General features: G+C 38.6%; 1 protein-coding gene across 1 annotated transcript in view; it reads right to left on the minus strand.

Moving 5' to 3' along the window:
• LOC126187569 (3-ketoacyl-CoA thiolase, mitochondrial-like) overlaps positions 1-27,123 on the minus strand; it is a 55,826-nt gene that overhangs the window by 15,068 nt on the left and 13,635 nt on the right. Inside the window, exons 2-5 of the mRNA XM_049928729.1 lie at positions 8,685-8,851; positions 5,001-5,132; positions 1,574-1,838; positions 8-183 (exon numbers count right to left, since the gene is read on the minus strand). Of these exons, the coding sequence (XP_049784686.1) occupies positions 8-183; positions 1,574-1,838; positions 5,001-5,132; positions 8,685-8,851 (740 nt within the window). The remainder of the gene's footprint in view (positions 1-7; positions 184-1,573; positions 1,839-5,000; positions 5,133-8,684; positions 8,852-27,123) is intronic.

The following is a 27,123-nucleotide window of genomic DNA, read 5'->3' on the forward strand; positions in this document are numbered from 1 at the left end:
CTCTTACCGATGCAGAACCTGCAGTAACAACTCCACCTTTTTTAAAAACTGGAGGAAGAGCTGCTAGTCCTTCAGCTGTGGAGAATGGTCTAGGATGCTCATCAACATTCACAATTTCTTCACCTTTCCTTGTTTTTATGGTAACTGGAGCTAATTCTTCCTTAAAGTAACCTTTTTCATTGGCTGTAATAAACAAATAGAGTTTCATAACAGTTCAAGTTAAAAGTAAGTTTAAATTGTCTCCATACACTCAGTGCATACATACATACATAGCCTAAACTCTTTTTATATAAGAAATTTTAGATATTCATATGAACAATATCTCAATGGAATAAGTATACTGATTCCTTGTTTAGCAAACAAAGCTCAGCACTCTTTGCCCTAAACACAACTTTTAATTGTTGATAGGCCTTCAAAACTGAAATCTTTGTCTGAAGCATTAGAAATGCTTGCTCTCCCAAGTCAGCAAAAGTCTACCAGTAAATGATGTGTCAATAAAAACCTTTTCATATTAATAGGGATATTCACAAATCTTGTCTCAGATATGGAAAACAGATACAAATCTTGTAAAGTCTTTAGCCCACCATCTTAAAAACATGTACCTTCAAACACAGAAGATGTGTAAAACATGATAATTATAAACATTTTAATTAGAGAATATTTATAAGAAAATATAGGATGAAAAGATTGTAAGTGCTAGGAAGACAGAGCAAACTCTAAAGATAAATGTAAAAAGAAAGATGTCAGAGAGGCCGTTTTCATCTGTTGAGTTTGAAAGTGCTAATGTTGAAAACTGAAAGTCCAAGTGAGTCAGGTCCTTGATGTTCAGCATTTTCAGCAATAGATTTTGGCTGTTATTGGCCTAGATTTGTCTAAGGGAATTACTTGTGATTGAAAACATGATAATGGTCATGCCAGTACATAATAAAGATCTATATATGTCTGTGTTTCTATCACAGATCTCACTTTCCTATTTGTGTCTTTCCTAAATGAGTGTGCTGGAATGTACAGTAGTAGTGGATAGAATAGGGAAAATTCTTCAACATGGCCCTCAGTTTAGGAAATAGCAAAGGCATTTTCATGTGTGTCTTAACAGCTAACAACCATGTTAGCTCAGTTGGAGGAATGGTAAAAAATTATTATGATTAAAGATGGTACAAGTTTTAGAAGTGTTGACCTTATTCCAATGTAACATTTAAAAAAATCATATCACAGCATACCAGATGATTCATAGGCTTAAGAATTTTAACTATAAAGAAGACATGGTGGTAGCACGCTGGACTTGCATTCAAGAAAACAGTGGGTCAGACCCCTGTCTGACTACTGAGATTTAGGTTTTCTGTAGTTTCTCAAAACCCTTAAGGCAAATCTCAGGATAGTTTCTTTGAAAATGATACTGCTGATTTCCTTCTCTATCTATTTATTCCCCATTCAATTTTTTGCTGTACTTGAGAAATAAAGGCAGGCTCTCTCTCTCTCTCTCTCTCTCTCTCTCTCTCTCTCTCTCTCTCTCTCTCTCTCACACACACACACACACGCGCGCCAAAAGTACTAGGCTGCTGATTAGGCTTACCATTCTTCCAAAGCATCTGTGATCGAAGAGCAAACTTGTCAACATTCTCCCTGGTTAATTTATACTTTACAGCTAAGTTCTCTGCTGTCATAGCCATATTTAAATTACAATATGTGTCTGTGAGACCAGCCCAGAAGGAGTCTTCAAATTCAATTTTGGTTCCAAGAGGTGCTCCAAACCTGACATTACGCACAAAATATGGTGTCTGACTCATATTTTCAGCTCCTCCAGTTAAGACCACTTTTGATTCACCCACAAGTATGCTCTGAAAGCAGAATTATTTGAGATATTAAAACATTGATGGACAATACAGTAAAATTAATTCAAGACAGTTATGTGCTGCTAAAAGATATTGATTCAGTTTTTGATACCTATGATTGTAGGGACTACTTTTCTAGGGTGACTGAAACAGCCATTGTGTAATTCTGTCACAGATACCAGTATCAATACTGCACAGTCAGTAATCACACACCTTGCCAGATTTCCTCAAGGACATTATTACTTTTATGCTTACATTATTACTGTATTACTAAGTCTACACCATTTACCAGCTGCTGCTGGGTGGTCTCCGTCAAAAATTATAAAATTGATATATGCAAATAATATGTAACAATACAAAAAATTTTAACAGGTTAAGCATTTTACTATGCATATAGTACGTTTAATCTGCTACTGACATTTGAGTCCTTTGAAACATCACTAGTTTTGGAGAAAGTTCCGTAAATACATTCACTTTCTTCACAGTAAAAAAACATGACAATATATTTCCACTCATTGCTCTCGTGAAAGCTTATTTCCAAAAATTGTAATTTTTAAACACAACATAAGAGATAAAAGTAATTCCAATATTTTTTGCTTTATTGGAATGGCATGAAGCTATATAACAAGATACCACCATCAATGGACAACTTACCAGTGATAGTTTTGATGACCACCTTCATAAGTTGTTAGTTGGTGTGTGTATAGTGCTAAGGAATTTTAATGTACATAGTAAAGCTCCTCATCCCCATGCATTTTATTAACCTACTGTCAAAATTAAGCTAAGAAGGAAATAAAAATTCAATATTGTGTATTCCATGAACTGTTTAAGGGTATGCAAAGATTGGCATTTGTACAACATAGAGTCTTTATAGTTTACTTACCAGTTCCAAGTGCACCACTTCAATTTGACAGCTATACAGCAAATTTCTAACACTAAGATGATGACTGTTAAATATGTTGTAGAATTTGATTTGTAAAATTGTCTGTTTCAACATATGATGGCTAACAACAAATAAATAAATGAAATATTTTTTCATTAAAGTTGATTCCTTTATTCAAGCTTTTGTTGGAGTCATAAAATAAGAGAATAATAAAAATTATATATCCACAATGATTCTAGACCTGATGAACTTCATAAATCAGAGTAAATTATTTTTTAAATTAAAATTTGTCAATGTTATTGGATTAGCCTTTAAGTGGATAAACTTATACTTTTTCAATGAAAAAGTGATTGTTTGCATCATGCACCAAAAAGGAGATAGCATAAGCTCTTCCTAATTTGGAAAACATAGCTTTATACATGATTCGATGTAGAATTCTACTGCAGAATTTTTTTTGTTTCCACTATTTGAAAATGAGCAAAGGTCAGTCTCCTGAATTTAAAAGTTATTCATACATGTTGCCAGTAATGAAAGGAAATTAAAAATTAACACCTCCTATGTCATTTTTTGTAAGTCATGTGACAATAATACTGCAAATGACGTTACCACAGGAGGAGGGTGTGAGGGAGGGAGGGGTGGAAGGAAGGAAACCAAACTGCTTCTCAAGTTACAGTACTACTTCTTGCTCAGTTACACGAGTAAATTGAAAACTGCAAAGGACAATTATTATCAGTGCAGTATATGAATGGAGACCTGCTAACGAAGAAATCATTACTGCTATTCTAGTGATATAGACTTCCTATTATTAGATCTAATTAATCAGATAAGATATGGCTAATTCATACTACTGTAAAAATGTATGGATTCAATTTCTGTCTTGCAGTCAGTTTCAACTGCTACAAGAGGGCATGTAAACCATTAGACAATTGTTTCTTTTGTATTATTATTTCTCTTTGTATATATTTTCGATCTAAAGCTCTACACACTATGTACTCTCAGATGTCTTCCTTGTTGTCAGTTTTACTGAAAACAGGAGAGTTGTATTAATGGGTTACCGTTATAATACTACTACAGAATCTGAATCATTTAAGACTTCGTAATCTTATGCATTTGTAGATTAAAACTGCAAAACACTGACATAGAAACTACTATTGTCACAGATCCAGCAGCTGGAGAGGCGTCTCCCATACCCCATATACCAATTATTACAACCAATATTCCCATTCATTATAAGTGATATCAGTTCCCAGTCAAGGTTTCATTTAAAATAGCAGTAAACAAGGCTCAAGATCAGAGACATGGTAAGAGAATAAAGAAGGGGAGGAGGAAATGGACATAGAGAGGGAGGAAGAGAAGACTGGCAGAGAGAGTGGTGGGGGGGGGGGGGGGAGAGGAGAAAATGGACAAAGAGAGAAGGGAGGAGGAAATAGGCAGAGAGAAGGCAGGAAGGAATCCAGGATGTATATCCAATTCCCATACATATTAAGCAATTGTGGAGCATTGCTGGTTTCGTTAGTGAAGTACAAAAGTAACAATGAATAACAACAGTGAAAATTCATGGGTGGAATAATACGTAAAGTAAAGGAAATGCGATGAGTCACCAATATCTGACTGTGTGGTGCATAGAAACACACAACAGGGAACTATTTAAACTATCTTCCAAGCTTGTGCTCTTTCTCTAGTAGATGTACACACATTCACACACACAACATCACAGACATCCCAGCACATACACCTGTAGCCACAGTGAGTCTCACTATGTCCACGGATGTGTGAGTTTGGGTGTCTGTGGGGTCGTATGTGGGTGTGTGTACTGCTACAAGTTTACCAGACAAAGAGCAAGAGCTGGAAAGCTGGTAAAAATGGTTTTCTGTTGTGTGTTTCTGTGTGCTGCACATCAGTCAGTTGACAGCTGAAGGTAACAAAGAAATTTTCTGGGATCCCTGTCCTCTTGCACTGCACCAGTAGGCATTCATTAAAGACTTTTCCATCAGAATATAGAAATCCACTTACACAAAGAAGCAAAGGCTACATTTTTTTGTGTCTTCTATTCTGTTTACTTATAGGCCTACTGCAGTTTACTTCAGACTGGTTTTTATCATTACTTGTGAAATGACATACAGAATAAATATACTCAAAAAAGAAAGCAAGACTCTGTAGAAGTCTGTGCAAGTTTTTCAGTTCTCTACATTACACAAATTCTTGTTGCTCATTTTAGAGCCCATAAAATATACTAGTTTCTTATTTCTACAAATGTCTAGGGCATAATATAAACATCATCTCACCTGAGCGCCACTGACAATGGATTGAAAACCAGATCCACAGAGCCGATTTATGCTCATGGCATGTCTGTCTATTGGGACACCACTGTATAAAGCAGCATGTCGAGCTATCAGTATTCCATCTGCTGATGAAAACTGTAAAATAAGATTTGTTCATCATCTGTAATATAATTTTGAACATAATATGCCAATATGTATAATATTCTTACCCTATGCAATAAAATTAAATTAGAAGTATCTAGTAATTTGAAATGCACAGTTAAAGCTGTATGACTATTTTTAGCTTCTTATTTTTAAAACAAATTGCCACAATTGCACATTCAACTACATATTTTACAATTACTACAGATTTTACACATATTGTTACATTTCAGGTTGATATGCTGAAACTGAACTCTAAGAAAACCCAAATGTGGATATCCCCATCATTTTTACCTATATTCCAATTTATGTTCATCAAATTTTTAATTATTATCAGAATATTTTCTTTTATTTTACTCCTGAGATTCTCATCATGCGTGTAACTGGTGCAGACTCTTAGTGCATCTGACTGCCTACAATGGTGATTACCCATTGGACGCTATCAGTTTCAGTTTAAGTGTCTGCTTCTGCCTTTTTATGATGCTGTACTAATGTTGCTTTTCTTGATGAAAATAAATTTGGAACAATTTAAAGATACTGTTCTTTTGCAACTTTCTATAATTTATCAGTGTGGAGATAAATATTTATAATACCATAAATAAGAAAAATTTTATTATTGTTTTCTTTTTTTTTCAAAACAAGGCTCTTTTTATTTTTATTATGTTTTTTATTACCATGGGTTTGGTCGTAGAGGGAGAAGAATTGGTGGAAGAGACATGGAAAGGGTGTGGAAGATTTCTGGTTCTCCTTTCTGATAACACACACATAAATAGAAACATTCCCCTGTTTCCATGTCAGCGTATATTGAGAATCACTGTGTAGGCAAAAAATAAAGACACTTCTGTCAAGAAGATAGGGCACCACTGTGAAGTATAATTATGGATACCTATAGCATTGATATCCATCTACATCAATATTTTGAAAGCCACTGGTGCAGGGAACTTTGTCCCAATTTCAGCAACACTATCCTCCTATATTTGTGTATGTAGGTGGGGAAAAATGTACCCATGGATTGCAAAATGGGCATCATAATCTGAACTTTTGAGGAATAGAAATAAATGTTGTAACTATAGACATATCACTTTCAGATTTCAAGTGGATAAACTTTGTGAAAGAATTATAGAGTATAAGATCAGACTCCTTATTAAAGAAAATCTTTTGGAATAACTATATGGATTCAAGAAGGGAAAATCAACAACACATTTAATGTTTGCTCTCTGCCAAAAAATGTTAAAATACTATGAACATCACTGAGACCAGTGGTTATCCTTCCTGAATTAAAGAAAGCATTTGATGCTTTAAACAGGAGAAAAGGTATGCAGAACGCCCAAGAAAATTTGAATATGGGCTGACATGGTACACAGGATGAAGAATTTGTATGAAGACACAGTAAAGTCAAAACACCCTTGAGAATGACCTAAACGTTTGGAATGAGGTAAGGGTTAAGGCAAGGTGCTGTTCCATCTCCTCTTCTTTTTGTCACTGTAGCATAGAAGATCCAGACAAAAGTATACCAAATCCTGGGGATGGAAAAATGAAATCCATATTGTTTGCTGATGAGATATGTCTGTGGGGTGACTCTAAAGAAGACGTTCAAGGTCAAACATACTCTCAGGCGGTAGCTGCTGAAGTATATGACTTCATCTTCAACCAGGCAAAAAATGAGGTGATAGATGTGAAAAGACACAGGCAACCAATGGGACATGTTGAAATGGAGAGGAAACAGCTACATGTGACCTATCATTTTGTTACCAATACTGGTTCTATAGTCAAAGATCTCACTCACAGAATTCAAGCAGCAATAACTTCTATCAAACAGTTAAAGATCTAATATAGAACGACAAAGCACCATTTAAATGTAAGGGGGCCATCTATGAAACCTATTACATGTTCATTTTGCTATATGGTTGTGAAAGATGAACCTTGAAAGTAAAAACATTACCAGAATTCAGGCAGTTAGAAGAGTTTCATACAGAGAATGTGACATGGAGTGATTCAATCCGAAATAAGAATGTCTCATAATAGGCTGAAGACAAATGAAGGTAACAGTGACATGACTGTGAGACAAAATAACCTCACATTGGCTGAGATGCTATGGACATATATGACACGTGAATTCTAACAGACTCCCAGGATTAGAGTGTGACTTGGAACTCAGAGACAAAAGACCAAAAGAAAGACCAACACTAAGGTATAAGAATATGGTGAAACCTGACGTCAGGCAGAGAGGACATATATGGGACAACATCGAAGAGGGAGAGAAGTGTAAGAACCATAATTCATGGAGAAGCCTTGTCAGCTGACCCTTCAAATATTGTGGAATGACATGCCAAGGTGATGAGATGATGATGAAGGTGATGATGATGATGATGATGGGCATATCTCAATACAATTCCTAATCTCTCTTATCTTGTTCTAATAGTCTGTGTGAGATACCCAATGCAGACACTAGGTCTTTTGCTCAGTTCAAGAGAATTATCAAATTTCTGTTATATCTGTTGTTATACCTATTTGATAAGTAATTCATTAGAAGATAAAAGTACAATGGATAGTCCAGTTGAATTACAAGAGTCCAAAGATGAGAACCATACTCAAACCTTAAGTTATGGGAAAAGACTATTAGGTCAGTGACTACTACACTGATAATAATTGCTGTCATACTTGAGCTTTGGGACTTCAAAATGAGACTGAAGAAGATAAGAATGACCAATTTTATCTATCTTTATGAGTGATAGAAATATTTGAAAAGAGAATAGTTACAGATCCCTTGTGTATTATAAGATTCAAATGGATTTCAATTCTTTAAAAAAGTATCCAGGGAAGATAAGATGAAAACAAGAAAACTAAACTGTTTTGAGGAGATCTGAAGACAAATAAATGAACAAATATCACCTGGAACACTACTTTTTATTACTGACAACTGGTTTCAACTGACACTGATGATCATTTCAAAGTCTGGGGCTGTAAAGGGCAGTTCATGAACAGTGGTGTAAAATGCCAGTATTGATGACAGATATTACGAGCCACATTTTCAAAAATAGTTGTAATTATATTGAACTGGCAGCTAATACTTTTTCAAAATTTTTCAAACAAGGCTCTTTCTTCAGTTGGGTGTTATACAAACATGCTGCATTTCATTAGTCAGTAAAAGGCAAGGAGTATCATTAACAGTAGTAAGAGGCAAGGAGTAACATTGACAATAATAAGAGTATCTCAAATTCAACTGCAAAAATTTAACATTTGATTTTCTCTTAAGCTTTGCATGAAATTCTATCTTATTATCTAAGACCTTGACAGTTCTTCTTATCCTGTCTTTTGCTTCCCCTCCCCAATACCCATCACCATCTCTTTACAAATATGAAAAAATTAATATAAAAGTTGGAGATTTGAAATCAACATTTTCATCTTACTGTGAAATTAATTTGCAAGTTTAAATTTTTGTGAAAATGTATTTAACTTTTTGTTAGTATGGTAATGACAAGCTATAATCACATGCATATTTCCACAAGGCACAAAAAATTATCTTTGCAAGCATTGAACACTTACAGACAGAACATGTCCAATTACTGTAGAATCTATCTGTTCTGGTTTGACGTTTCCAGCTTCCATTGCTGCTTTTGCTGCTACTGTTTGGAGCTCTACCGCTTTCTTTTGAACAAATTTCCCACCCATAGTTCCAAATGGTGTTCTTTTGGCAGCAACAATAAAAATTCCTGTGAGAAGACATCTGAGATAATTTATTTTATTCAATTTTCCATTGTTAACTATATGTATTATTGTTAAATACAATGCAGGGAAACAACTTATGAATTGCATTAGAAGCATGTCCTTTTCCACAATTATGCTAATTCTTATATTAAATGGTAGCAATGACACAAAGATTGCTCTTGTTGTGCAGTATATAATGTAGTGTTCTGTCAACTGGAGAGATTTTTGTGCTACAAATTTGCTGTATTTATATTTCTCGTAAGTTCTTTTGAGTTGGTGTACAACCTGTATGAATGGTGGTAGTGTTGCTTCTGACTGATTCATAAAACAAATCTAATGTGTGGAATGTATTTCCATTTAATTACAAAATTTTCAGCTTAGGGCTCACTGTGAGTGTTATGAATATCAATTGAAAATACAAATTACCATACCCAGTCACATTTATAATTCTTCATACTATTTGTTTGGAGGATTTTGCTTCCATCATCAAGCAGATTTATTTAATATATTTCAAAGTCATAGAAATTGATTATCTGTGTCTCATCAACTGATATAAATCAACTGTTTGATGAAGGTCTGTCTATATAATGAGACAGGGTAAAATATATTTTATTATCAACTGAAAAGTAGTACACTTCTCTGTGCTATTCTTTAATTTTATTTTATATCAGGGCTGATCATTATAATTTCTCTCTCAGCATTTCTTGGGTGATTAGGTATTAATATTCCCTAACAGTCTACCTGAATTGTTTGGAGTATTGGAAAGTTGATCCTTATGTTCTATGATATTCCTCCCCCCTCCCTCCCTGAACAGCTGACATACATGTCCAACTACTAGAAGGACAATATTTTTTAGGTAACAGAAAGAAAGGCAGATATGGTTAAGTGTGGCAAACAGGGAAATTGTGGAACTGTTTCAAAATGTAAGTCATATACATTTGTCATCATGGTAATGGCTAATGTGTGTAGTCCTCAGGGCTGGTGCAAAAACATTTTCCCACCCAAGCAACTTATCATTTGGCATTTCCCAACCGCATCCCTTTTCCCCTGTTGTGGACGGCCTATGCCAAATGTTCAGTGATGAAAGCAAGGGAGATACTTATAATGGTGAGCAAGTGCAAGTAATTGCAATTGAACTGGGGAAAGTAGTATGCCCAATTTTGAAGGAGCTACCACTCCTTTTTAGGGACATTGCTCAGCAACAAGACAAAGACTCTGAGCTGGCCCATATTAAAATGCATTTAAGAAAGGCAGAGACCATTAAGCCATATCTTGTAAGAGGTAATGTTTTATGCTGGTAGCTCAAGGACATCAACGCAAAAAATATGTTGCCATTGGATCTGGTGTCATGTGAAATTAAGTATTTTCATGAAACACCAGTGGGAGGATGCTTAGATAACTTTGAACACCAGACTGAAGGTTCTTGAGAGGTTTATTTGAAAAAGATTGGACAACCTGATTCAGAAGTTAGTAAAGGAATTCAATGTTTGTTGCCTTAGTAAATCAACATAGAATACCTGGTGGGGGTTGCTGTCTTCCAAAGTTGAGTTTATCCTCATGACCAAAACGTATGTTGACTATATTGGCCCACCTCCTAGATCAAAGGAGGGAAACTGGTTCGTATATGCATATGAAGATATGTGTACACAATTTTGCTGGCTTCTCCCCACAAGGAACATTAGCATACCAACAACCATAAAGTATTTGAAAAGGATCTACGGACTGTCTGGTCCATTTAGTGCCATTGTATCAGATAATGTGACAGTCTTTACTTCTGCTGCATTTATGAACTTCTATTTTCAAATGGGGATAGCCTATACTATGAAAACCCCCTACTGCCCAAACATCTTATTTGTAGAGTGATTTAACAGAAATTTTTGAGCAGTGTTGATCACTTATCACCAAGATGACACACTAAGTGGGACACTTCCTTGCATTGGTTAAGTTATACATTAAGTATCACTGCACATGGTGTGCACCAGGTTCTCCAGGTACCCTTATTTTTGCCTTCAAGCTAAATTCACCATTTTCCAGTCTATGGGCCTAAGTGATCTGTTACCAGAGAGGGTTGACACAGCACAAATTCAAGAAATATGACAATGGGCAAAGAAAATCATAAAAATTAGTCATGAGACATTATATGTGGGGAAATGACCCACTGCCTTGAAACCAGGAGATCACATATTTGTCAAGTATTTTTGGATGGTAAACAAAGGTGCCAAGAAGGTCATGGGCAAGCTGTTGTCAGTTGAAGTTGTGAGGTTCATCACTCAGCTATCCTATTGGTGAGTGACCCAAAGACCTATCATATTTATAGAGTCCATATTTCTCAGACAAAGCTGTATCTGAATTGGATTTTTTCCTAATTGTAATAAGCTGGAGACAGAAAGTATGTTGTACACTGTCCAGTCTCATGCGTCCACCTGCCATATACCTGAATAACCACTTTTTGCTGTGTGAACCACTGCAAGACATGTAGGAAGAAAGTCAGTGAGGTTCTAGAAGGTACAGACACAGATGTGGAACCATACCAACTCCAGTTGTGCTCAATTTCTGGATTGGGGATCCATGGCACAAAAAGCCTGATCAAGGTGGTCCCACAGATTCTCAACTGGGTTTAAATTCAGGGAGTTTGTTGGCCAGGAGAGAGCAGAAAACTCATCTTGTGCTCTCTGAACCATGCATGTGCACTGCGAAATGTGTGGTGACATGTTTCATTGTCCTGCTTGGAGATGCCATCATGCTGAGGAGAAACAAACTGCATCGGAGATAGAATACTTCCCAAAGATAAATGCATATGTGTGTTGATCCATTAAGCCTTCCAGTGTGAGAAGATCACCAAGGGAATGCCCTCTGGCCTGGACCCTTCTGAAAATTGTTACAAGGCTTTAGCTTTCAGATGTTTTGTACTATACACATCCATGGCCATCTTCCAAAAAGGCTACTTGTTGTTACTCGGAGGATGTCTAGCTGTGGCACTGGCATGCAAATTCTAGCCTTTGTTGCTGATGAACAGCAGTGAGCATGGGTGGATGAATCAGGTGCCTGCTGCAGAGACCCATGTACAGCAATGTTTGCTGAACATTCATTGAGGAGACACTGTTGGTAGCCCCATGGTTCATCTGGGTGACCATCCACTCAACAGTTGCACACCTATTCGCCTTTACACATCTCCACAGCAGTTGCTCACCCTTATCCTCTATGGCCTGTGGTGCACGACAGCTGCCTCAATGCCGGGTTTGGATGCCACCATGCTGCCATGTACGGTATACATTAACTGTGGCAGCATGCAAACAGTTTACAGACTTAGCCATTTTGGAAATGCTTCCACCATTGGCCCAATATCCAATGATTATGCCCTTTTGGATATCAGATAAATTGTTCTGTTTCCACATTACAACAACGACTACTGTTTTTCACATCCCCAGACATTCTTTCATACCCCTCACTGCTAGCGCTGCCACATACCATCTGCAAGTGACTATTGCACATTGACGTCAAACATAGGCAGTGGTCACAATAATGTGACTGGACTGTATATTTATGTAATATGTGAGAAGGCCTGTCATTTATGATCTGTTAGTGTTCTGGATTTTGAGGTGTGAGGTAGCGGACAGTGTTTATCTATGTGTGTGAGAAGATTGGTAGTGTAGGATCTGTTAATGCTCTGGATTTTGAGATGCTGGGTGGCTGATGTGTGTAAATACTGTGTGCCATGGTTGTCTTCATGTCACTTAATGGTGTGTGGGAGTTTTTCAGCCAACTTCACCACCAAGTCCTTGAAGATTGATCTGAGGAGGATGTGCCATCATAAGATGTCACTGAGCCACAGGTATTCGGAAACCAAGCTATTGGTGCTGCAACTACCAGTGAGAAATTTCTTCAGGAGGTGTTGTCATCAGGTGTACCATAACATGGACACCACTATCAGGTGCCAGACAAGACCAGCTGGCAAGAATGCAAGAAGAATGATACAGTCACCAAAATGAGAAAGTACAAGAAGGAACCTGGGGACACCACTGGAAGAGTTGGCCATATGGATTTAAGTGTACATCTGGGCAGCCACAGTCGAGTCAGCTGGCAGTGGGAGGAATTTGTTGGCTGAACAGCTGTGCTATGTCACATTGGGCACAGTTTGCTGTAGGGCTACCTATCCAGCTTGTTCATACATGGAAACAGTAGAGACAGGGATTCAGCCTGTGAGAGTGTGTGATCAGACAGGGCTATTCTAACTTACCATGACAACTGGTGATTAGCTCTCTCCCAAATGTAATCAAGTAGTTTGTTTGATTGAAGAGAGGGCAGCGACTTCTAGGGCAACATTTCTTGCCTTTACTAGGCTGACCTTTAATTACTGTGTGTTCTGCAGATTCGTAATAAAATTACGTTGCCTCTGTCCAAGAGATATTGGTCGGCACACTGCACATGTTTTGTACTTGTTATCTCTGCATGTACGCATAGTTAGTGGCAACATATCCATCACGAATTTGTTTTTTGGTCTGCTTTTCTTGGTTTGGTTCCTTCTCACTTAAATATGTCGTAAGATTGTTTCTTTTCTGTAATGTGTTCCAGTGAATCTGCTCTAAATATAAATTTTAAGTTACTTAAGGAATTTTAAATTTTTGTGGCCAGTTGTGGTACCTGGAGGTGTTTTGGTATCTGTCACATATTGTCAGATAGTTTGTTGGTTGAAGTTGCTTTTGTGGCCAGCTGGTGTGCACCATCTAAAATAAGTTCCATATAAGAGTAATTACCGTATTCTTGTATCTTGTTGTGTTTGCACTGCACTCCTTGTGTAACTGGTCTTAGCTGTATTTCAAAGTGTTTTACTAAGCATATTGTTATTGTTTTGGGATACCCAGCATGTATCACTTTTATAAAATTGTGAATTTTGATCTGTTGTTTTTTAATTTTTTTTAAATTGTGAAATATTCTCCTTGGTGTTGAAAAGTATAGATATCACATTGTGTATTGCAAATTTAAACTGTGGCACATAAATCTGCTGAATATTTGTTGTAAAATTAATCTTGGGGATTTGTTGGATAAAAATTTGAATTAAAATTCTGGTTCTCCTTGGTGTTGAACAGTATAGATATTACATTGTGTAATGCAAATTTAAACTGTGGCACATAAATCTGCTGAATATTTGTTGTAAAATTAATCTTGGGAATTTGTTGAATAAAAATTTTAAAGGTAACAGACCACTCTCTGCTTTATACAGTTTACACTTTCGAGAGTGGAGTTGTAAACAGAGTGGATATGACAACACAGTACACAGTCAGTGCCCCTCACACCAGTTGCTTGTGGAACATGTGTTGTGTTGTATGAATGTTGGTGGTAACATGGAACATTAAAGTGATGAGGAGTATGTATATATGCATTACATGTATGGCAGGGCTAATGGCATTGTGTGGGAGGCTGCACACTTGCACCAAGAAGCAGCCCAAGAGTCAAAACATTTATAGGGATGCATCAGCACCTCTGAGAAACTGGGAGCTTTGCATATGCTAAGGGAGTGGGAAGACCTGCACAAATTACTCCTGTGCTTGAAGATGGGGTGCTGGAAACTGTTGAACACTCCCCAGCAACCTCCATGGAGACATTTTCCACACGTATTCTTGGAATGAGCCACAGTAGTATTTGGTGACTACTGCATCGCAACACAATGTACCTGTAACACCTCCAGTGAGTTCAGTGTCCTAGGTGTGCTCTTTGGCCTTAGACTAACGTTCTGTCAGTGGTTGCAACAAGTTGTAGGCAACTCTATGTCCGGTAACAACATTTTATTAACAGATGAAGCAGGGCTCACTCGTGGTGGTGTGTTTAATTATCACAATTCTCCCATTTTGAGTTGTCAGTGAGATTTCTCATTGAATATGTGGTAAGGGGTACTAGGTGATCATCTTATTGGTTCACACATGTTACCTGAAAGCTCAAAGGACGGAATTACCTTCCATTTCAGTGACATCATCTTGCAGGATTGCTTGAGGATATACCCTTAGAGCAACGTCAGATGATGTGGTACATGCATGGTGGAGCAATGGCACTTTTTGCTGCTATGGTGGAACAACATCTAATGCACCAATATGGCGAAAATGGATTGGGTGAGGAGAATCTGTACCGTGACTTCCAAGATCACCTGATATTAATGCCATGGATTTCTGTGTTTAGGGCCACCTTAAAGGTGTAATATACACCACTCCGCATAATAGAGTAGAAGAATTAGGGCAGAGATTTGTTAATGCTTGTCAAGAATTTCAAAATGATCCAGGTGTTTTTAAAACATTCAAAAATTCATTGCAGTGATGGGTACAGGCCTGCACTGGGGTACAAGGATGACACTTTGAACACATCCTGCAAACTTCATGTACTGTCATGTAGTTTTGTCATGTTCCTTCAACACAACTGCAGTTCTACCAAAATACGTCTTATAACTTTTCTTAATGTTGTATATTGTTGTTACCTTTACCTAACTGGGATGACATTTGTACCAATTCAAGTCAGCAGTGGCTAGTCACCACAAAGTCGCAATTATCTCACAAATGGTCTGTTTGTGGCCTATGTTTGCTGAGACTCTTTTGCTTCTATATCTTGTACTTTCAGAGAGATGCATTTACACAATTAATTATGATATATCCTGTAGGTCTGTATGAAACTTAATTCTGTTTATAAGGATACACCACAATTCTGGCAGTGGGCATGGGAATGATGCCACAAGCCACCAGAATAAAAAAAGTAGTTTCAGATGAAGGTGCATAGTTGTGAAGATAGTCTTGGCACATTATTGACTGTTGTATCAAGCAGAAACTTGGACAGCTACGAATGTACATATTTTCAAGATGGCCCAGTATTGTTTTGGCCTGATGCAGTGAGATAGTTTGGTGCATATCACCAGTGTTGTTGTTGATACTCGAAAGCTAAATATGAACATAATGCATGATGTTATTGTTTATTATTTCCAACCTCAACAATCATTTCAAACATAAAAATAATTTGTAGTTCTGCAACTCTGGAGAACAAACTACCACAAGCTACGTTCCACCTCTGCATCCATACTCTTTAAACCACTGTGAAATGCAAGGAAAAAGGGTACATGCCGTTATACCAGTTAGTATGGCTTTTTCTCATTCCATTCATGTACAAAGTGTGGGAAGAATGATCGCTTAAATGTGCTCTGTGCATGCTGTAATTAGTCATATCATTTCTTCGCAATCTGTATAGGATCATTATGTAGAAAACTACAAATGTTTTATTACACCTTTGAGCATATTTAAATGCAGCTGGTATCTCAGTGTTAACAGAATAATAATAACAATAATAATAATATAAACTTGGACATATGTCACTAACTACATTGTAATAATCCAAGATGGATACAATACATATTTATGCAAATGTCAATGACAACAAAAAGTTTCCTTACAGATCAATTACAAGATAAATGAACTTCATAGTTCAGTGAATGACATATAAATAATCAAATAGATAATTAACAATAAGTACATGAAACAGTAATAAAATAGTATATTTTTCAGTTAATTTATTGCTCATTCTCATAAGGAGAGTGGGTCATTTGTCACATATGCAAGGAACTCTTGAGCATAGTAAATTACTTTACTTTTCATCCACCTCGAAAGACTAATTTTAAATTTAGTTACTGGCACTGTGTAGACACTTTCAGATAATTTGTTGAAGTAGACAGGACCAAGATATTAGAAACTGTTTTGTGTCTTTGCAAGCCCAGCATATGGCATATTAATCGTTTGTTTGCTTCTTATATTATGGCCATGAATTGTCCTCCTTAAGTCAAATTTACTCAGATTCTCTTTAAAAAAAAGTCAAGGTAGTTGTAAATATACAGGCCAGGCACTGTCATTATATTTAGTTTCTTAAAATAATCTCAACATGATTCATATGGGCTAAGTCCTGCTATGCACCTTATTGCTTTCTTTTGCCATTTAAACACTAATTTTGAGCCTACAGAATTGCCCCATAATAGTATTTCATAACTCAGGTGGCAATGGAAGACTACAAAATATGCATCTAACAGACGTTCTTTGCTGACACTGCTCCTCAGCTTGTACAGCTGATAGATGACACATGCCAATTTGCAACATAACGTCCCTGTCTGGGTATCCTAGCTGAGCTTTTGATCTATATGAAATCCTGATAATTTTACTGTTTTTTCTTTAATCATGGCTGGGAGCATTCAGACTGAATACAATAGCTTCAGTTTTACTATCATTCTTCAGCAGTACATTTGCCTAAAACCAAGTAGTGCATCTCTCCATTGCCATTGCCTTGCTGTGTTGCACATTTCCAAGGTTGGTATCACATGTGATGAGTGTTGTGTCATCAGCATATAGCACTGCATCTCATGGTACAACTGCATGTAAATCATTTATATAAACAATGAAAATGAAAGGTCCAAGAATAGATCCTCGAGGTACACCCAAAACTGGGAGACATCTAGACATTTGATTATTTACCTTGACTAACTGTTCTCTATTGTCCAAGCAAGACCGCATTAGACATAGAGCATTTTCTCTCACTCCTCAGTGGTAGCGTTTTTTAATGAGAATACTGTGGGAGACCATACAGAAGGTTTCCTGAGGTCCAAAAGTGTTACGCAGATAATATCTTTATTTTAAAAACAATTGTATATTTTTGCTACCATACTCTCAACTGCTTTGACTGTAGAAAGGCTGGACATGAAACCATACTATGAGGAGGTAAGTATATCATTATGTTCAAAATATTGACTCATCTATTTATGCATGCAGTATTCTATTACTTTTGATATTATGGGTATAAGTGATATTGGTCGATAGTTATCTGGAGATGCTATATCTCACTTCTTATGTACTGGTTTAACTACAGATATTTTTAAACATTCTGGATAATCATCTTCATTAAAATTTTGTTGATTATTTTAGTCAGTGGTGTTACAATTTGATTTCTGATATATTTAGTAGCTTCATTTGAGAGACCATAGTAATCCTCTGCTCTAGAATTACTGTGCCTAGCTATTGGTTCATTGACCATCTTCTCAATTACACAAGTCCAGTGAAAGCTGTCCATGTGCTAACTGTTCATTTCTGGGAGCAGTGCTTCTGCCTTACTCACATCCTCCATTATGCTGTTATCTGATTGAAGACTAACAAAATGAGCATTTAGAATATCAAGTGGAAATTGTGTCTGGTATACTTCATCATCACAATTTATTTCTGTTTTAATAATTTCCCCTCCAGCTTTGCATTTATTCTCCGAGTTCAATATATATGTATCATTTGCTTTGCCCTTAGCTACCTTGGTTTCAGACCTGTAAATCTTTTTCACTTTCATATCCATTTCCTTGTCAGCATTACTGTGCTTAGACCTATCAGAATGGAGTAGCATTATGATTCTTATTCTTCTTAGATGTGGGGTGTACCAGCTTTTTAGAGTGTGTGATATTTTCTTGCAGTGTTTAGGACAATATGCTTCAAAATTTTCAGTTAACAGTTCTAAAAATTTGTTGGTAGATTCATTTGCACTTGCAGTGGATATTATTTTAAACCATTTTATTAAATTAAATTTACTTATCAAGTTGTCTAGGGATTATAATGTATTTCAGGATTCATCACATAAATTTGATTCTAGAAATTATCTAAGTAGCTTTTTGTGGAATAATTTGTGTCTACTTTAAAGTGTCTGCCAGTTCAATTCTTTCACTATCTTCGTAACACTTACTGGAAGGTTGATCCAAAATTGTGACTATTCCATCTGCCCTTCTTTGAATCCTTTCAACATCCCTTGGTTGTCCTATTTGGTATGGATCCCACACACTTGAGCAATATTCTCTAATCGGTCACACAAGTATTTTGTATTATGCAGCCACTTTTGTAGACTGATCGCATTTCCCTGGTATTTTGCCAATGAACTGCAATCTGCCACCTGATTTACTTACAACTGAAAGCATGTGATTGTTCCATTTCCCTACAAAGTATTGCACCCAAGTATTGAATGATTGCAATTTCAAATGTGGCTTAATGATATTGCAGTCATGGGATACTATGGTTCTTCGTTTCATGAAATGCACAATTTTAAGCTTATGAGCTCTTAAAGCAAGGCTCCAATAATTATCCATATGAGTAGTAGAATTAGTATTCTGTATTATCAGAGAGAGCTTGTATCAACACCATTTCCAACAAATGTAGGTAGATCTAACTGTCCAAGTGTAAGACTTCCAGGTGTTGCTCAGAGGTTAATCCACAGGACTCAATTTTTTGACAAGAACAATTTCAAACCCTTGTTAGGCCACAGATTTCTGTGCTTCTCTAAAATCAATTAAGGCAAATTCTGGCATGGTTCCTTTAAAATGCAATGACCGAATCCTGTCACATGTTATGTTTCTTCTGGAATGACTATATCACTTGTGGGAAGTTATATGTAATAGACATTCACACAATGATGAATCATATGGCTTTCTAACGTATGTATTGTCATTGCTGTTCCTTTTATATTAATTTATCAGATGTCACCACTGTCCAAGTTTACTAACGTGAGCAAATGCTTCTGATGCCACATGACCAGTGGAGGCAGAAGCAGATCTGGCATTGCAGACATCCTGAAGAGAAAATGATTACATGCAGACACTCTCTTGGCAGTGTGACCATATGTAATGTCATACTGGCTCGGTAGCCACTGAACTGTGGAAGTGATAGCAGGCCACCTGGATTTGAGGATCTTTCCAACTGTGGGTGGGAGGTTCCACAAAATAGGTAAAGCAGTCAGGGAAAGTAGAAAATAAGTAACAAGGCACCCAGATCCAGAACTGGTAGTCAATAACAGATTATAAATAGGGGTCACAGAGAGTAGGTGCCAGTTATGGCTGGACTCACAGATGATGGCGGCCTAGTTTACACTTGTTCTGCAGGCCTACATCACACAGTCAATGGGTGTTCAGTAGTGTCCTGAGCTCTCTGCTGTGAACATCGTAGCTAGTGCGAGCATTAAACGTAATCTTAGCGAGTTATTTCAGAGTAAGCGACAAATTCTACATAAGCAAGCAAGAAACGTAATTTGCAGAAAACACGCTTCTTTCAAGTGCAAAGCACATGTATGCATGTATAGCAGCTGTCACTTGCAACCAGCAACACTGGAGTCTCCGTCCATGCCTCGACCTGTGTGAACCACCATCGTTCATGAATCACACTATAATTAGTCGTGAGGAGCCATTACTGTACCGTTGGAGACAGGGGACGTACCAAGACCCTGAAGAGCAGCATTGCAGCCCCAGTGTCCAAGAACTGAGAGCCATTCAGAAGTAAGCATTCTACAAAAAAGTCTGTATTCCATTTTGGTGAGCAACTGACTTAGACAATAAAGCACCAGGCGAACTGGGTGTCTTTGTCTGTGTGTCAGATAGTAGAAGAACACGAGCAGTAAGCTAACACATATAGTTCTGTGAAGAGCTTGAATAAGTTGTGGCATTGTACTCCTCTCTTACAAAGCTGAATAATTAAGCAAGAGAGTGAGACATCTGTATTTCCCTGTGTGTAAGCAGAATGAGTCAGGGGACAGCACTTGTCACTGGTAGCTAGGTACCAATGTTGTTAAAGTAATCACAACAGTTTGCTGTAACGTAACTGTCTGTTGAAGGAGTTAGCCCAGAGAGTCATAAGGGTAAAACTGTGTAAGACACCTTTCCCAGTTAAGTATATATGGGAAAAATTATTGAATTACTTAAGCAGTACTTGTTTACAATTCAGAAAACTTCCTAGCCTGATAATGACCCTCTCCAGTCCTCTCACCTTTCCTATGAAATTGAGGAACGCTTTTACTTCCTCTCACTTCCTACAATGTTAAGAAAGAGCCAGCCCACAAGGAATTGTCGCTCAAGTCTGTGAGCAGCTGACGGGGATGTGACAGCTGTAGACTCGGAGAGCCTAGAGAATACATCATATGGAAAAAAAAGCACTGCGAAAGAATTATCCGAATGGGACGTATACATTGTTTCTAACAACCTCGCTGTCGACGGGATGCCAAACGCTAATCACCTACTCCTTATCCTCACCCAGGATGGATATCGGTAGATGTGATATACATGTACAGAAAAAAATTGTACGATTTATTCAAGAGAAGAACTTCACAAATTGAACAAGTCAATAACGCGTTGGTCCACCTTTGACCCTTATGCAAGCAGTTATTCAACTTGGCATTATTGACAGAGTAGTTGGATGTCCTTTAGAGGGATATTCTGCCAAATTCTGTTCAACTGACGTGCTATATCATCAAAATATTGAGACGGTTGGTGGGCCCTACCCATAATGCTCTAAACATTCTCAATTTGGGAGAGTTCCGACGGCCTTACTGGACAAGGCATGGTTTCGCTAACATGAAGACAAGCAGTAGAAATTCTCACCATGTGCGGGAGGGCATTATCTTGCTGAAATGTAAGTCCAGGTTGGCTGGCCATGAAGGACAACAAAATGTGGCATAGAATATCGTCGACGTATTGCTGTGCTGTAAGAGTGCCGTGGATGAAGCCAAAGGAATCCTGCTATGAAAAGAAATGGCATCCCAGACCACCAGTCCGCGTTGTTGGACCGTATGGTGGGCGACATACAGACTGGTATCTCACTGCTGTCTGGGACATCTTCTGACACGTCTTCACTGGTCATTGGGGCTCAGTTCGAAGCAGACTTCATGACTAAAAAGAATTTTACTCCTGTCAATGAAATTCGAGGCTGAAGACAGTGATGGGATGCCAACCTGACCATCACCTACCATACAGCCTGACAGCCAGGAGTGATAGTCTGAGATGCCATTTCTTTTCATAGCAGGATCCCTTTGGTTGTCAACCTCAGCGCCCGTACAGCACAGCGATACATCGACGATATTCTATGCCCCCTTTTGTTGTCCTTCATGGCATGCAATCTTGGGCTTACATTTCAGCAAAATAATGTCCGCCCACACATGGCGAGAGTTTCTACTTCTTGGCTTCGTGCTTGTCAAACCCTAACATAGCCAGCAAGGTCACTGGATCCCTGCCCAATTGAGAACGTTTAGAGCATTACGGGCAGGGTCCTCCAACCATATCGGCATCTAACACGGTGTTTGAACAGAATCCAGCATGATGTCCCCAGAGGACATCCAACAACTCTATCAATCAATGCCAAGCCAAATAACTGCTTCCACAAGGGTCGAGGTGGACCAATATGTTATTGAACTGCTGAGTCTATGGAGCTCTTTCACTTGAATAAAGCATCCAGTTTTCCTTAAATTGTAATCATTTGTTTGTCTGTCTGTCTGTACATAAGTTTCTGGCAAAGGACTGAAATATGGTTTAGCTTTGTTTGGGGATCTCTGGAATTCATTGCTCTGCTTGGCAACATAACAGTGGAAGGTTGGGAGGATATTATGAAGACTTTCTCTCCATCTGTTTTTATTGAAGAACAATAAATTCTGGAATGAGTGTTATGCACAACAAAAAGTTTTCCTTGATTACATATAGTTTATAGCATACGATTTAACGAAAAGAAAACTACAGATTATGGAGTGATTTAGATAGAAACGTAAATTGAGCTTGTATGAATATTTATGGGATCCTTTGGATTGCCAGTTGTCTACGAATGACCATTTCACAGAAAAATTTCTCTGTTCAGTGCTGGTGTACCAGCTGGACTGAATGTTATTATAAACTCAAAAAAGGAAAGAGGATGGATAAAACTATTATTATTTGTCGTCAGTTGATTTGGATCCATGAGAAAATTTGGACTTTATTGTTCTTATGTGTGGTTCACTGCATGTTGAAATTCTGCCAACAGTCTTCAAGTCTGTTTTAGTGAAAGTGAATTTTTTAGCTTGTGTAAAGAATAATGTCGCGTACATGCTGATGATGACGATGTGAGAGAAGGTGGCTGGTGAAACTTAGTGCCATCACATACAGGGGGTGGACAAAAATATGGAAAAGGAAATCACAACATATTACGATGCCCCTATACGGTGTAGGAAAACCGTCGAAATTCAAAATAGCTTCCAGTCGTCTCTGAATGGATAATCACAGCTGTTGCATGTTTTTCAATGGAGAGATGTGACAATTCATGCTTGTGCCCACAGAACAGTTCCTTGACGATGTAAGCTGTGTGAACAGGTCCCTGTCGTCTTGGAACAGAGCGTCACCACTGGGAAACAATACTGTACCATGGAATAGACCTGATTAGCCGGATTGCTCACATAATTTTTTGCAGAGATGCGACCTTGTAGAGTACCCATGGGGCCCATGGAACACCACATTGTGGCTGCCCAAATAGTGACTGAACCCCCGCCACGTTTTAGTCCTGGAATGTAGGCCTAAACTCAGCCAGAAGTTGGAAATAGCGTGCAACAAGATACATCCGACCAAATGACTTTCTTCCATTGCTCCATAGTGCATGTTTTATAGCTTAGGCACCTTGTTTTCTTGTTACAGGCATTTGCATCATTGGTGTGTGGTTTTGGAGTTCCGACCGACCCTGCAGTTCTCTGCTTATGAAGTTCCATTCATCTTGTTTTGGTCCTGACAGGGTTCATGAGTGCGACATTCAGTTCAGCAGTAACTTGGCTAGCTGTCTTTTTCATGGCACTTCAAACACCAAATGCTTCAGTTACATTGGTTATGGAAGCACCCAGCATACGAGCATGACTAGTTTGCCCACTGAAGCTGCAACTGAAATCACTCAACAGTGGAAAGTCCACTGGACCTGATAGGATACCAATTCGATTCTACACAGAGTACGCAAAAGAACTTGCCCCCCTTCTAACAGCCGTGTACCGCAAGTCTCTAGGCGCTACAGTCTGGAACCGCGTGACCGCTACAGTCGCAGGTTCGAATCCTACCTCGGGCATGGATGTTTGTGATGTCCTTAGGTTAGTTAGGTTTAAGTAGTTCTAGGGGACTGATGACCACAGCAGTTAAGTCCCATAGTGCTCAGAGCCATTTGAACCATTTTGAACCGCAAGTCTCCAGAGGAACGGAAGGTTCCAAATGATTGGACAAGAGCACAGATAGTTCCAGTTTTCAAGTAGGGTCGTCGAGCAGATGCGCAAAACTATAGGCCTATATCTCAGACATCGATCTGTTGCAGAAATTTAGAACATGTTTTTTGCTCGCGTATCATGTCATTTCTGGTTCAAAATGGTTCAAATGGCTCTGAGCACTATGCAACTTAACTTCTGAGGTCATCAGTCGCCTAGAACTTAGAACTAATTAAACCTAACTAACCTAAGGACATGACACACATCCATGCCCGAGGTAGGATTCGAACCTGGGACCGTAGCAGTCCCACGGTTCCGGACTGAGCGCCTAGAACCACTAGACCACCGCGGCTGGCATGTCATTTCTGGAAATCCAGAATCTACTCTGTAGGAATCAACATGGATTCCAGAAACAGCTATCGTGTGAGATCCAACTCGCTTTATTTGTTCATGAGACCCAGAAATTATGAGATACAGGCTCCCAGGTAGATGCCATTTTCCTTGACTTCCAGAAGGCGTTCGATACAGTTCCACACTGTCGCCTGATAATCAAAGTAAGAGCCTACGGAATATCAGACCAGCTGTGTGGGTGGATTGAAGAGTTTTTAGCAAACAGAACACAGCATGTTGTTCTCAATGGAGAGACGTCTAGAGACGTTAAAGTAACCTCTGGCGTGCCACAGGGGAGTGTTATGGGGCCATTGCTTTACACAATAAATATAAATGACCTAGTAGATAGTGTCGGAAGTTCCATGCGGCTTTTCGCGGGTGCTGCTGTATTATACAGAGAAGTTGCAGCATTAGAAAATTGCAGCAAAATGCAGGAAGATCTGCAGCGGATAGGCACTTGGTGCAGGGAGTGGCAACTGACCCTTAACGTAGACAAATGTAATGTATTGCGAATACATAGAAAGAAGGATCCTTTATTGTATGATTATATGATAGCGGAACAAACACTGGTAGCAGTTACTTCTGTAAAACATCTGGGAGTATGCGTACGGAACGATTTTTTAAAAAAAGAGAGAGAGATTAATTGGGAGAATCCTTAGAAAATGTAGTCCATCAACAAGGGAGGTGGCTTACAAAGCACTCGTTCGATCTATACTTGAATATTGCTCAACAGTGTGGGATCCATAACTGGTCGTGTTGATAGAGGAGATAGAGAAGATCCAAAGAAGAGCGGCGCGTTTCGTCGCAGGGTTATTTGGTAAGTGTGATAGTGTTACGGAGATGTTTAGCAAACTCAAGTGGCAGGTTCTGCAAGAGAGGCACTCTGCATCGCGGTGTAGCTTGCTGTCCAAGTTTCGAGAGGGTGCGTTTCTGGATTAGGTAACGAATATATTGCTTCCCCATACTTATACCTCCCGAGGAGATCACGAATGTAAAATTAGAGAGATTCGAGCGCGCACGGAGGCTTTCCGGCAGTCGTTCTTCCCGCGAACCATATGCGACTGGAACAGTGACACTTAAAGTGCTCTCCGCCACACACCATTGGGTGGCTCGCGGAGTATAAATGTAGATGTAGATTCGAATTCTGTTGTTGTTGTTGTGGTCTTCAGTCCTGAGACTGGTTTGATGCAGCTCTCCATGCTACTCTATCCTGTGCAAGCTTCTTCATCTCCCAGTACCTACTACAACCTACATCCTTCTGTATCTGTTTAGTGTATTCATCTCTTGGTCTCCCTGTCCGCAGCTCGTGGTCATGCGGTAGCGTTCTCACTTCCCGCGCCATGGTTCCCGGGTTCGATTCCTGGCGGGGTCAGGGATTTTCTCTGCCTCGTGATGACTGGGTGTTTGTGTGCTGTCCTTAGGTTAGTTAGGTTTAAGTAGTTCTAAGTTCTAGGGGACTGATGACCATAGATGTTAAGTCCCATAGTGCTCAGAGCCATTTTTTTTTTGGTCTCCCTCTACGATTTTTACCATCCACGCTGCCCTCCAATACTAAATTGGTGATCCCTTGATGCCTCAGGACATGTCCTACCAACCGATCCCTTCTTCTGGTCAAGTTGTGCCACAAACTCCTCTTATCCCCAATTCTATTCAATACCTCCTCATTAGTTATGTGATCTACCCATCTAATCTTCAGCATTCTTCTGTAGCACCACATTTCGAAAGCTTCTATTCTCTTCTTGTCCAAACTATTTATCGTCCATGTTTCATTTCCATACATGGCTACACTCCATACAAATACTCTCAGAAACGACTTCCTGACAAATCTATACTCGATGTTAACAAATTTCTCTTCTTCAGAAACGCTTTCCTTGCCATTGCCAGTCTACATTTTATATCCTCTCTACTTCGACCATCATCAGTTATTTTGCTCCCCAAGTAGCAAAACTCCTTGACTACTTTAAGCGTCTCATTTCCTAATCTAATACCCTCAGCATCACCCGACTTAATTCGACTACATTCCATTATCCTTGTTTTGCTTTTGTTGATGTTCATCTTATATCCTCCTTTCAAGACACTATCCATTCCATTCAACTGCTCTTCCAAGTCCTTTGCTGTCTCTGAGAGAATTACAATGTCATCGGCGAACCTCAAAGTTTTTATTTCTTCTCCATGGATTTTAATACCTATTCCGAATTTTTCTTTTGTTTCCTTTATACTGCTTGCTCAATATACAGATTGAACAACATCGGGGAGAGGCTACAACCCTGTCTCACTCCCTTCCCAACCACTGCTTCCCTTTGATGTCCCTCGACTCTTATAACTGCCATCTGGTTTCTGTACAAATTGTAAATAGCTTTTCGCTCCCTGTATTTTACCCCTGCCACCTTCAGAATTTGAGAGTATTCCAGTCAACATTGTCAAAAGCTTTCTCTAAGTCTACAAACGCTAGGAACGTAGGTTTGTCTTTCCTTAATCTAGCTTCTAAGATAAGTCGTAGGGGCAGTATTGCCTCACGTGTTCCAACATTTCTGCGGAATCCAAACTGATCTTCGCCAAGGTCGGCTTCTACTAGTTTTTCCATTCGTCTGCAAAGAATTCGTGTTAGTATTTTGCAGCTTATTAAACTGATAGTTCGGTAATTTTCACATCTGTCAACACCTGCTTTATTTGGGATTGGAATTATTATATTCTTCTTGAAGTCTGAGGGTATTTTGCCTGTTTCGTACATCTTGCTCACCAGATGGTAGAGTTTTGTCGTGACTGGCTCTCCCAAGGCTGTCAGTAGTTCTAATGGAATGTTGTCTACTCCCGGAGCTTTTTTGCAACACAGGTCTTTCAGTGCTCTGTCAAACTCTTCACGCAGTATCATATCTCCCATTTCATC

This window comes from Schistocerca cancellata, chromosome 5, assembly GCF_023864275.1.
Source record: "Schistocerca cancellata isolate TAMUIC-IGC-003103 chromosome 5, iqSchCanc2.1, whole genome shotgun sequence".
NCBI lineage: Eukaryota > Metazoa > Arthropoda > Insecta > Orthoptera > Acrididae > Schistocerca > Schistocerca cancellata.